The 13,075-nt window shown below is 44.3% G+C and overlaps 1 protein-coding gene and 1 long non-coding RNA gene across 2 annotated transcripts; both read right to left on the bottom strand.

Annotated features, from left to right (window-relative positions):
• Positions 1 to 144: 144 nt before the first annotated feature.
• Positions 145 to 7,218, bottom strand: PCNA (proliferating cell nuclear antigen). The gene is made up of 6 exons (XM_066387237.1): positions 6,815 to 7,218; positions 5,510 to 5,607; positions 5,279 to 5,346; positions 4,299 to 4,493; positions 1,515 to 1,638; positions 145 to 1,431 (listed from the first exon to the last, which is right to left on the bottom strand). The coding sequence occupies exons 1-6, from the start codon at positions 7,033 to 7,035 to the stop codon at positions 1,352 to 1,354; spliced, it is 786 nt and encodes a 261-aa protein (XP_066243334.1). The 5' UTR covers positions 7,036 to 7,218; the 3' UTR covers positions 145 to 1,351.
• A 3,666-nt stretch (positions 7,219 to 10,884) lies between these two features.
• Positions 10,885 to 12,805, bottom strand: LOC136405974 (uncharacterized). The gene is made up of 4 exons (XR_010751601.1): positions 12,702 to 12,805; positions 12,539 to 12,596; positions 12,181 to 12,350; positions 10,885 to 11,931 (listed from the first exon to the last, which is right to left on the bottom strand). It is a non-coding gene; the product is annotated as an uncharacterized lncRNA (long non-coding RNA).
• Positions 12,806 to 13,075: the final 270 nt, after the last annotated feature.

The raw sequence follows: 13,075 nt of genomic DNA, 5'->3' as shown, positions 1-13,075 counted from the left end.
AACCGGCAAAACCTGTGCTCGGGTCTACACTCAACCACCAAGCGGGTCCGGCCATGGCCCCACTCTTGTGCTTGTTTCCCTCTTGTCATCAGCCCTTGCCCAGCTACGAGGCCCGCCCAAAAGTGACATTTTGCCACACGTGAAGCTCTTTTAAACGTGAGATTTATTAAGGTATAATTTACATACAAAATATAATTGGATGAGGTTTAACAAAAGCAGTCTTGGAACCATCACCGGCCTAGATAACATTTTCATCACCTCAAAGTTGCACTAGGCTTCTTTGCAGCCAATCTCCTTCCTTCCAGCCACATCGCAGGCAATGGTTACCCACTGGACACTGGATACAGGGAGTTCCTAAGTCCAATAACTAGAACTCAGTCCAGATACAACAAAGAAACCAGTCGTTTAATCTACCAAGCACAAGATACAACAGGATATCACAGTGATAAAGCAATTCTCAGCATGTAGGATGCCAGTTTGTGATCTTGTAGCACAATTACCAGGCATGTTTAAATAGCCTTTGTTTCACAACTGCTGGGCATTTTCACTTTATTGGTTGAATCCAGCATCCACAGGATTTAAGCCATCTTCATCCTTTAAGGTAGTCAAGTCCATAAAATGGCTCTACTGGAGAAATTTTTTTTTGCACATACTCTTTGGGCCCTATTATAGAGCTGGTAAATATCTTAGGCTAAAGAAACACTGCCCTGTAAGAATGCCAGTCTTATAAAGCCCATACAACTTCTAAGTGTTAAGTTTTTCCTAAGAAAAATGACAAAATAATGAATTACATAGGATTTATTCTAGTCTCCTGTTCATTTCTTGAGCTCAAGTTAGAAAAATACAAAAATAAGTTTGGCAAATGAATCCCCCAAAATATCTTGTCACCTATTGCATTTTTATGGCTTATATCTGGCTGCCACAGACTGGAAAAATAAAATACATTTATAAAAAAAGGCAGCATTAGCTCTGAATGTGAATTCCCTAGGCTTCTTGCAACAGTCATGTTTCAAATGAAGGCACTGTCCTTTGATGTTTGAAATTAAAATAACTTTTATTTAAATTGAAAACAATTCTTCAAACTGCATTAATAGTCAAAACCTATTATAAAAATCCTAGAGTATTTCCAGGTAAGGCAGAAATAGTTCAAGGTTAATAACACCAGATTTGACTTGAGACCTTATCCTTTAAAGTGTAGAGAATGGAATAAAAAAAAAGTTATTTACAGAAAGTATTATCTACATATGTATTCAGGTACAAATTTGGTGACAGAAGATAGTTAAGAGCATATTGGAATCTCAGAAGCAGTTCTCAAAGAGCTTAGTTTTATTTTCTTGGACTTTAAAAATGCCTAAGATCCTTCTTCATCCTCGATCTTGGGAGCCAGATAGTACTTTAAATGTCCCATATCAGCAATTTTATACTCTACAACTGAAAGAAGACAGGAACATAGTTAATTACTGAGTTGTACCACATATACTACCTACAAAACAGGATTCAACAAATTATCTTACCAAGGGGTACATCTGCAGACATACTGAGTGTTACTGTAGGAGACAGTGGAGTAGCTTTTGTAAAGAAGTTCAGATACCTCAGTGCAAAAGTTAGCTGAACTGGCTCGTTCATCTCTATGGTAACCTAAGGGAGAAAACAAATATTCATATTTAAAAACAGAAGAAAGTTACAACCCATTAGTTTGTAATATATATTTAAAAATACCTCTTATTTATTACTTTGGAGGGTGCTATGAAATTATTTTTGAAACAGGTTAATAAAGCAAAAGAATTAAGTTCTTTATCCTGGCTTTCCACATATGAACCAGATTTCAGGTAACCAAATTATGTGGTAAGAGCTTCTATTTACAGAAATATTTCTAATAAATATACCAGCTAATAAATGAAAAAGGAATGAAATGTATTAACATATTACAACTCTGTAAAACCTAATGACTTAATGGATCTAGCCAATGACTATTGAGTGCTAAAATCACAAGTTTTCAGATACCTCATGACTCCTACTACAGTACACACTGTCAGCTATTAAGTATTCTTCCAGTACAACCCCCAAAATAAAGAAAACATGCTGAATATCAATCACCAAGCCTCAAGAGCTGTAAGCTGCCTGACCACGCAGTAGTGCAGTGGATACAGTGCTAAACTGGGACACAGAAGACTCAGGTTTGAGCCAAGGTCGCTGGCTTGAGCAAGGGGTCACTCGCTCTGCTGTAGCCCCCCTCCACCCAGTCAAGGCACATATGAGAAAGCAATCAATGAATAACTAAGTTGTTGCAACAAAGAATTGATGCTTCTCATCTAGCTCTCTTCCTGCCTATCTGTCCCTCTATCTCTATCTCTCTCACTTAAAAAAAAAAAAGTTGTAAACTATAGATAAAAAATGTTAGAGGTGTTAAAAAATTGAAGTTGAAAGGGGAGTGAAATGTAATTTAGGAGACAGAGCTGGATTTAATATTTTAAGTCTTTATTTAGACTGATGTTAGAGGGATGGTGACATGACAGATCACCTTGAAGTCTCAACAATTTGAACAGCTGTAACTCAACAAAGGATTCCCTGCTCAGTGCATAAACATGCCTGAGAGATCTGTGCATTGAAACATCTAAAGAATCTTTAACACATATTATTCATGTTGCTTAGAGAATATGTGAGATAACAATATCATGCTGTGCACTGGTTATGAACCTATCTAGGTTGTATATATAATATGTTCATTTAGTGTGGGGGTGTTTAGATTTAAAAATAAATGTAAAATACACTAGTAGTAAAAAAACCAAATTAATTTTCTTATGTATTGTCTGCTCTATTGTTGAGTAATCAATATTAAAAAAAGAAAGAATTTTTAAATAAAAAGTTTATTTTCATTTAAACTGTGGGTTGGCCTGACCTGTGGTAGCACAGTGGATAAAGTGTTGACCTGGAATGCTGAGGTTGCTGGTTCGAAACCCTGGGCTTGCCTGGTCAAGGCACATATGGGAGTTGATGCTTCCTGCTCCTCCCTACCTGCCTTCTCTCTCCCCACCTCCCCTCTAAAATAAATATTCTTTAAAACATTTTCTTAAAACTGGATTGACTACTCAAGCAAGGCACAAGAAAGTAATATCTAGTATTTATATTAGCTTTACAATATGACATACTGTGTTAAACACTTGATTTTAGAATGAGGGAGGGGGAGAGAAACATTGATTTGTTTTCAAAACTTATTTATGCATTCACTGGTTGACTCTCGTATGTGCCCTGACAAGGGACTGAACCCACAACCCTAGCATATTAGGATGATGCTCTCTCTAACCAGCTGATCCAGCTGGCTAGGAGCACTTTGAATGTTACCATATTTAATCCTAATAATTCTGTGAGGTAAAATCATTTAACTGTTCTTGTTTTACATAGCTAACTGATGTTCACAGGCTAGTTTTATTTTAGTGCACTTACCAAATAATAGTTTATAAATACTACTCTTAAGAATATTAAAAACAAAACAAAAGCTACTTGATTATAGGAAAACCTTAATTTAAGGATATTTAGGAATGTGGTTTTTTGTGGGGTTTTTTGGTTAAATGTGGATTCTAACAGCTAGATTTTTACTCCTAACTTAATCCTTCTGCTGAGGTATCCTATGCTCAGTTATTTGCTAAAAGCAGAGTAAATACTTCCAGAAAGCTTAAGGTTAGACATCTAGCTTCCCAATCTGATCCTGAGAGTATGTATATGTCTGATACATTGTTGTGTGACTTAAAAAGGAAGCTATGAATTTGCACTGCCTGCTTACAAATTATAAATTAGAGAGTACTTGGAAATTTCAACAGTATCTTTCTTTCACTTCTTACAAATTACATAGAAATGCAACTTTATTTTTCTTCAGTTTTTTTTTTTTTTAATTTTTAGCAATTACCTTAGCTGCTACAGAGTGAATATTTGTGTTGTCTCCCCTCACCCCAACCATTTATATTAAAACTGAATCCCTAATTTAATGGTATTTAGAGGCGGGGCCTTCATGAATAGGACAGTGCCCTTATGAAAGAGACCCCAGAGAGCTCTCTTGTCCCTCCTTTTACCAGGTAAGGCTGCTGCTGTCTATGAACCAAGAATCAGGCCCTCACCAGACACCAAATCTGCTAGCTTTCCAGCTTCCAGAACTGTGAGAAATAAATTTCCATTGCTCACTAGCCATCAGTTCATGGTATTTTGTTATAGCAGCGCAGAAAGATTTAAGACAACCTAATATTAATGTTAATTAATACAATGTTAAATTCTTTCAAAGTATTTTGTTTACTTTTAACACTTACAGCTTCCTCTTCTTTATCGACATTACTTGTTTGTGATAACTTAATATTTCCATTTCCAAGTTCCCCACTTGCAGAAAATTTCACTCCGTCTTTTGCACAGGAAATTACAACAGCATCTCCAATATGACTGAGATCTCGGCATATACGTGCAAATTCACCAGAGGGCATCTTTACTACACAGCTATACTCTTGTTCCTATAAAACAAAAGAAAACTTAAAAGATTAGTTGCTGGAAATTAAAGACTGGTAAGTATCGTCACTTCCTGAAGATTCACCATCTAAATGAAATTACTTGAAATATCACTGTGTGACTTAAAAATTTTTTTAAATTGATTTAAAGAGAGAGAAACATCAGTTTATTGTTCCAGTTATTTATGCATTCATTGGCTGACTCTTGTATGTGCGCTGATTGGGGGCCAAACCCTTAGCGCCAGCTGAACTACCTGGGCCACCAGGGCTTGTGTGTTACACTTAAATACCTTCAACAGTAACATCTAGGGAACTCCCCAAATCACCCAAGGCTACATCAAGAGAATAAAATATTATATCATAGGAACAACAATGGTGCAGCAAGCAGGCCTGCCTGCTTTCCAAAACAAGAGAAAACAATATTGAGCATTTTAAACATCCCAACACTACTCTTCTCCTTTAATGTCGATCCATTTAATCTAATAAATTTCTGCCACCAGAGATCTAAAATCTACTCTTAATAAAAAGCAAGCATTCTAGATATATATATAAAAAAAGACAGCTGGAGGTTCACAGACATGCAAATATGTACCTGGCAACCAACAATCCATTTTTAAAAGTAATGTAGTTTAACTATAAAAAGACATGTGTCACTCTAAATAAAAAACTCCACTCTAGAACATGCACCAGCAGGAATATCTTTCTGTTAGGAAGTAGGCTTTATGTATTAACGTATCTCAGGTAACTACCATGTACCATCACGTACAGTACAACCAGAAACTGATACTCACTGGAATTCCAAGTTGTTCAACATCTAAATCCATTAACTTCATTTCATAGTCTGAAACCTTTTCTTGATCTACCAAAAAAAAGCAAATGTTACTGGAGAAAAGCTTCTAAGTTTATAAATATGGAGTAAATTTTATAAGCATTACACACATTCTAAATTTCTCAACAGCTCTGAAAACACTGTAGTTGCATTTTAATTTTCTATAGCATAATTCAGTAAGAGTATAACCTACTTGGTGCTTCAAATACTAGTGCCAAGGTGTCTGCATTATCTTCAGCCCTTAGGGTAATGATGTCTTCATTGCCAGCACACTTTAGTATTTTGGACATGCTAGAACAGAGAAGACACGGTTTAAAATTGACACCACATTCTCAACATCCTTAGATGTCTAGGCAATTACAAGGCGTTACCATTTTTAGCCATTAGGCCGAGTTGGCAAGGGAGGTAACTGCAGGAGGATGTATAACCGTCCAGCCATCTTAGAATGCAATCTGGAAGTGAAGTACTTCAGCTAAAAAGCTCGCATTCCACTACCAACAATCCCATTTCTGAACAGAATAAAAGCAGTCTTTTCTGAATTGCAAATCCCTTTAGTGGTTGAGAAAATTATTGGACCGCAACCATTAAAGACTATCAACTATACCTATTAAAGGACACTGCACATTAGCACAGGTAAATAAATACTTCTCATAAGCCAGGGGTCTCAAAGCCAGGGCCCGCAGCGGACCGCACAAAATTGGTGGGCGGCCGCGAGTTTGAGACCCCTGTCATAAGCTTTTTAAAATTTAAACACCTATGGCCGCAGCCTGTCGGCTCAGTGGATAGCGCGTGGGCCTGGCGTGTGGACGTCGGGGGCTCGGGTCAGGGCACACAGGAGAAGCGACCATCTTCTCTCCCTCCCGCACCCAGTGGCTCTATCGGCTCCAGCGTGGGCCCCGGACGGGGGGTGGGGGTGGGGGGTGCGGGGTGGATCCCCGTCTAGGCGCACGCGGGAGTCTATCTCCCCTCCTCTCATTAAAACAGTAAATAAACACGTTTGTGTACTACACAGTGGTCCAAAAGTTGAAAGCCACTACCCCACAGAAATTTTCCCTCAAATCCAAGAGGGTGCTCAATGCACCTTTTGAATAATAATAAAACTGGAAACAACCTATTGTCCTTAAGTAAGAATACAGAAGTAGGTAACATTCTAAAACGGTTAAAGCCGCCCATGACCATGGTTTCTCGTGCATGGCACGCGGCACCCAATGACCAAAATAAGTCTAGAACTGTGTTCTGCTAGTAGTCCCGCGAAGTCCGTCATTTTCCCGCCACCACCCGCTTTGTGACTTTGGCGCGGAAATAGCTAGTTCGCGCCGCGGCCAGCGCGGGCTTTTGGAGACGCGCGCTCCGCTGGCTCCCGCCCCCAGCACAGCAGACCAATGAGAAAGCGCGATGGCCCACACCAGCCAATGAGGGTTCGGCTCAGATAGCGCTCCCGCCAAGGGGGGTTAGGAGTGAGGGGACAAGACCCGCTGCCCACCGCCCGCGGGCTCACCTGGTGAGATTCACACCCATGGCCAGATTGCGGTCGCAGCGGTACGTGTCGAAGCCCTCAGAGCGCAGGGTGAGCTGCACCAGAGAGACGTGGGACGAGTCCATGCTCTGTAGGTTCACGCCGCTCGAACTGATGTCCCAGCAGGCCTCATTGATGAGGTCCTTAAGCGCCTCCAGCACCTTTTTCAGGATGGAGCCCTGGACCAAGCGGGCTTCGAACATGGTGGCGAAGTCGAACGACGCGGAGAGAGGCGAAGGGAAGAAGGTGTAGCCGGCTTAGGCTTCAAAGGATGACAACGAGCAATCCAAAGCAGCGCCCCGGAGCTTGAGGCCAAGGAAGTTTACCAGAGTGCTCCACCCGCAGCCGTTTAATACCGCCGCGTCGGCGAGCGCGCTCTCCGCCTCTACGCCCCGTGCTAAGACGTCATTACGCTGACCCGCCCACGCCTGGGCAGGGAGAGGCCGCGGCCAATCATGTGTCTGCTTCGCTCTAAGCCCTCCCTCCGTTAACATCCATTGGAGAATGAAGGAAAGCGAGCAGAGGAGGAACGCTGAGCCTTGCGGGGGGGGCGGGCGGAATGTCATCCGGCAGAATGCACAGCCATTTTGTCCTGTTGGTGAGTCCGGAGTCTGAACAAATCCGGGCTTGTCAGTGAGGCGCAAGCTTGGGAATAGCTCCAGCTTTATGGAGCCTCCTCAACCGCCCGCTTGGGGGATAGAAGGTTGCCGACCTGGAGAGTGACAGTGAAACACAAATGGAGCCTGAGCCTATCAGTAGGGAAGCCACCTTGTAGTCTGATGAGAACAGTTTCTTTAAGTGTGCACTTTAGTTATTGCAGAAGTGACACGCCCCCTAAACTCAAAAGATAAAGAGGTGTACAGTTATAATAAAATTATCTCAACTCTCACCATCATTTCAAAGAGATTTTATTGATTTTACAGAGAGGAGAGAGGGATAGGGAGCAAGAAGTACCAAGTCATAGCTGCTTTGCTTTGGTTGTTCATTGATTGATTGCTTGTCCTGTGCGCCCCGACGGGGCGATCCCAGGGTTTCAAACCCTGTGGCCTCAGCAGCTCTAACCACTGCGCCTGCAAAGGCCAGGCCCACCATGGGCTCTTAACACCCCGCCCCCCGGGGGGGGGGGCGCGCGCACGCACCGAGCTCTGTCACTCAAACTTTTCTGTATACAGCTTTCTGAGCTTTTTCTCTATGCAAATATACACGTTTTAAATAACACAAATGGGTTCATACTGTAAACACTACTGCAATGTATTTAAAGTATATTTAATTTTATGACATGCAAGTTTTCTATATGAGTATTGTTGGGAAAACAGGTGCGTTAGGCTTGCTCCCTGGTACTTTGCGTGATTAGCACCTGAGCATGTGGCAGCACCACGTGTGTATAGTCTATATAAGGCTATGGGTGCTTGCCCTCAGGGCGGATGGCGGATTGTCTGCCTGCCCCTGTGCATGACCATTTTGCTGTCCATTTTTGTTTTTTTGTTTTTTTTTTACCTGAGGAGCGGTTTTCCCCTGCCTGTTTGCTCCACCTTGGGAGACCCTGTTAAACAGAAATGGCCCAATGCTTTTTGGATCCACAGTTTCTCTCCCTTTTGTGGGAATCCAGTGTGGACCTGCCTGGCCTGGGCCACTGGCATTACAAGTATGTTTTAAAAAGATGGCATAACATAGGTAATACCTTGGAGATCTTGCTATTCCTTCCAGATCACCGCAATAAAGCTCTTAAGACAGTAAAGAGAGTCATGGTCTTTTTGCTGGTGGAGGGTCTTGCCTTCTGTAATGCCAGTGGCAGAAGCCAGGCAGGTTCACATTGGATTCGGGCAGACGGTAGAGGAACGGCGGGGCCAGAAAATGTTGGGCCATACCCGCTTATTGGAGGCTCTCAAGGAGAGGTGAGCAAATAAACAACAAAAGGGAAAGCTAATAAACAAAGGAAAATCTGCTGTTCCCAGTAAGGGCAAGGGAGCATGGAAAACCGCACCTCATGGTGGCAGGAGAGCAATCTGGGAGAATGGGGTCCCAGGAGATGCACCCACAGCCTTACATAGGCCCTGCACATGTGCCTCTGCCACGTGCTCACGCACTAATCAAGTAAAGTGTTCGCAGCTGGTAAACCTGCGAGCAATTCTAACACAGCTTTTGCACACCTTCAAGTTGGAAAAAAAGCACTTATAAAATGCAAGAAAGTGAAGTGCAATAAAACAAGGTATGCTTGTCTCTTATGTTTGTAATCTAATTTACCAATTGCTTGTAATTACAAACACCTTTAGGCACTTAATTGATTTTTATGAGATCAACTCCTTGAATTAGCATTGCTGGGCAGAAGAGCATACAGATTAAAAAAAATTTTTTTTAAGTGGGAGATTGAGAGAGAGAGAGAGAGAGAGGACAGACAGGAATAGACAGGAAGGGAGAGAGATGAGAAGCATCAACTCATAGTTGCAGCACTTTAGTTGTTCATTGATTGCTTTCTCATATATGCCTTGCGGGCTCCAGCCAAGCCATGACCCCTTGCTCAAGCTAGCCACCTTGGGCTAAAATCAATAAATAAAAAATTTAAAATAAATAAAAAACAGTACATACCTGTTGGTCAAATAAGTAAGTAATGATATATATGTTTGCTCGCTTATAGTTTGCATTGGATGTGGGGGGACAGGCTGTAAGCAGGCAGTATTCTTATAGCCTAAGGCGTAGTTTTAAGACTTTCGGCCCTGGGTCGGCCTGGCGTGCGAGAGACCCGGGTTTGATTCCCGGCCAGGGCACATTAGGGGAAGCGCCCATTTGCTTCTCCACCCCCTCCTTCCTCTCTGTCTCTCTCTTACCCTCCCGCAGCCAAGGCTCCATTGGAGCAAAGATGGCCCGGGCGCTGGGGATGGCTCCTTGGCCTCTGCCCCAGGCGCTAGAGTGGCTCTGGTCGTGGCAGAGCGACGCCCCGGAGGGGCAGAGCATCGCCCCCTGGTGGGCAGTGCGTCGCCCCTGGTGGGCCTGCCAGGTGGATCCCAGTCGGGCGCATGCGGGAGTCTGTCTGTCTCTCCCCGTTTCCAGCTTCGGAAAAATGCAAAAAAAAAAAAAAAAAGACTAAGCCTTTCCCACCCTTTTTGATGTGGGGTGGTGCACTCTCATGAGGAATCCCATTATGCCTCAGATGAGTGACTTTGTGTCAGAGACTTCCTTGTTTGTATATTAGGTTAAAGGTTTGGATTGCTACACTATAAAGTGAGGCAGACCAGGAACTTGCTCTCTTGGTTCCTGAGATTAGCATTAGAGAGGAGAGCAGAGAAGGCCATGTGGAGGAGGCCAGGAGAAGCAGCCAAGATGGTGGAGTGCTGAGTGAGAAGCCAGTTTGTGCAGAGACAAGGAGATGGGGAACAGAGGTGAGTAAGTCTGGTGAGGTAGAAACCTTTGATCCTAGGAAACTCAGATAAGTCAGTAGCTTTGTGAGCACTGAATGAGTGGGTTTTGGAGCCCAATGTGTGTTTTTACTTGCCCGCCGGGTGCAAGCTAGGATTAAAGCTAATGGCCCACCAGTTCTTGGCTCCATTGTTTCATTACCAACTGTCTGAATCAAATGTGAACCTGCATACGCCAGGCGGCTGTGATGGTGGCCGTGCCTACTGGCTTTACAATACCCATTTCCACTCTCCACCCTCTGGCAACCATCAATCTGTTGAGTATCTATGAGCTTTTTTAAAAAATGTTTTATTGATTTTAGAGGAAGGGAGAGAAAGGAACATCAATCTTTTCCTGTATGTGCCCTGATGGGGATCGAACTGGCCACCTCTGTAGTTCGAGGTTATGCTCTACCAACTGAACTCTCCAGCCAGGGATGAGCTTGGTTTCTTCTGTATTTGTTTGGTTCCACATATAAGAGAGATCACATAATATTCATCTCTATGTGTCTGTTATTTCACTTAGCATAATAGCTCTGAGGTCCCTCCATGTTGTCCCAGATTTTTATGGCTAAATAATATCCCATTGTACAAATATACCACATCCTCGTTACCCATTCATGGACACTTTTTAAATTAATTTTAATGGGGTGACATTGATCAGTCAGGGTACATAGGTTTAGAGAAAACATCTCTAGGTTATTTTGACATTTGATTATGTTACATACCCATCACCCAAAGTCAAATTGTCTTCCGTCACCTTCTATCTGGTTTTCCTTGTGGGACACTTGTTTCTATGTCTTGGCTATTGTAAATAATGCTGAGGTGAAAATAGGGTCCCATATATCATTTTGAGTTAGTGTTTTTGTTTTCTTTGGGTAAACATCCAGAAGTAGAATTGCTGAATCATTTGGTTGTTCTATTTTTAATCTTTTGAGGAACTTCCTGTAAAGCTGGTGGCCAAGGCCAAGCAGGTCCACGTTGGATTTGGGCAGATGGTAGAAAAACTGCGGAGCCGGAAAGGGTTGAGCCATTCCATTTAGTAAACTTTCACAAGGGCGGACAAGCACACAGACAGGGGAAACTGCCCCTCATGCAAACAAACAGCAAAATGGCCCCTCACAGTGGCAGGCAGGCAATCTGCGCATCCACAATCCCCAATCTCTCTCCAGTGCAAGCACCCATAGCTTTATATAGGCCGTACATATGTGGCGCAGCCATGTGCTTACATACCAATCAGGCTAAGTGCTTGCAGCTGGTAACCCCAGGAGCAAGCCTAACACAGCTGCCCCACACTCCACCCCTTTAGGGTTGCACGCCTTGCAATAGGTACATTACATACATGCCAAAAATGACAATTGCAAAGGTACCCTTCACAATGTCTTCCTAGCACTCTGCCAAGGAAGTTAACTGGAGGTCCACCTCCAGCTCCCGACCCCACGGTGCCAACAATGCCACCCATCATGGGTGGGGGTCCTGTACAGTCCAGGGCCATGTCCACTGGGAGCAAAAAATGTCCTTGGTGTGTCTGTGCAACTGGGTGAGAGCAGCTTCCCAGTGCAGGAGGGCCTTCACTGGAGCTGTCCCCCTCCATCTCCATCAACGTCTCTCATACTGTCCAAGGGCGGTGTGTCCATCCAACAAGGGAGTCAGTGCCCCCCTCTGGTCGCAGTCCAACAGTCAGTCCATGATAGACAGCCCAGCTGCCTGTGCAAATCACCAAGGTAAAGGTCCGCTACAGGCAACTAGGGTCACATAGGGCCTCAGGCCTCCCACCCTCATCCCTTCTGTCCTGGCAGCCCGGAAGACGCTGCCCCAAGGAGGAGTGCATGGCGACAGTGGTCACCCTCTCACCTCTGCTCCGGACAGCCTGATGCCACTCACCCACCCCTATGTCCCACAACCACAGCAAGCCTGCCAGGGGCTCAGTAGGTACTTTTTGCTGCTGGGTTTTACCTTCTGGATGACCACTGGCCACGCTCTGAGTGTGCAGATGACAGCTTCAGCCCAAGCCTCCTCATCTCAGAAGAGGAGCTGGAAACACCTGCCCCTGCCGACTCAGAACCTCTCCGCTGGCACAGCTCCATCTTCGGCTCTTGCGGCTTCTGCGGCTGCCAGCTCTTGGCCTGAAGCTCAGAGGCGGATTTAACGGCGGGTGCACCAGGCACACACCCTGGGCCCTGACTTCTGAAGGGCCCTGCAAAACCCCAACTTTACACTTTTTTCTAATGTAAGGGGCCCAATATTTTCTTCTGCACCTGGGACCTCAACCAACCTTAATCCACCTCTGGCTGCCACTGGGTCTGCAACTCACTCTGGAGCTTGACTTCGGGCCGCCTCTTGCATAGTGCTTTCAGTTTCCTCTCCTAGGGCTGTAAAAAACCCCAGCCATCCCATGGTCCCCAAAAGGATAGCCATGGGGAGCCACAACAACCAGTCCTCTACCCCACCCCTCAAGGGTGTCTGCAGCTCCATACCCATCTTCTTTCTCCGAATCCTGCCCACTACACCAGATGTAATGTTGGTGGCCAAGGCCAGGCAGGTCCACGTTGGATTTCAGCAGATGGTAGAAAAACCGCGGAGCCAGGAAGGGTTGAGCCATTCCACTTAATAAAGTCTTACAATGGTGGACAAGCACACAGGCAGGGGAAACTGCCTCTCAAACCCAAAATGGCCCCTCACAGTGGCGGGCAAGCAACATGCGCATCTGCAATCCCCAGTCTCTCCAGCGCAAGCACCCATAGCCTTATATAGGCCATACACACATGGTGCAGCCGTGCACTCACGTACCAATCAGGCGAAGTGCTTGCAGCTGTAACCCTGCGAGCAAGCCTAACAGAGCTGCTCACAC

This window comes from Saccopteryx leptura, chromosome 5 (genome assembly GCF_036850995.1).
Source record: "Saccopteryx leptura isolate mSacLep1 chromosome 5, mSacLep1_pri_phased_curated, whole genome shotgun sequence".
NCBI classification, from domain to species: Eukaryota; Metazoa; Chordata; class Mammalia; order Chiroptera; family Emballonuridae; genus Saccopteryx; species Saccopteryx leptura.
The sequence above is the reverse complement of the archived record's forward strand: the minus strand, read 5'-3'. Positions and strand labels throughout refer to the sequence as shown.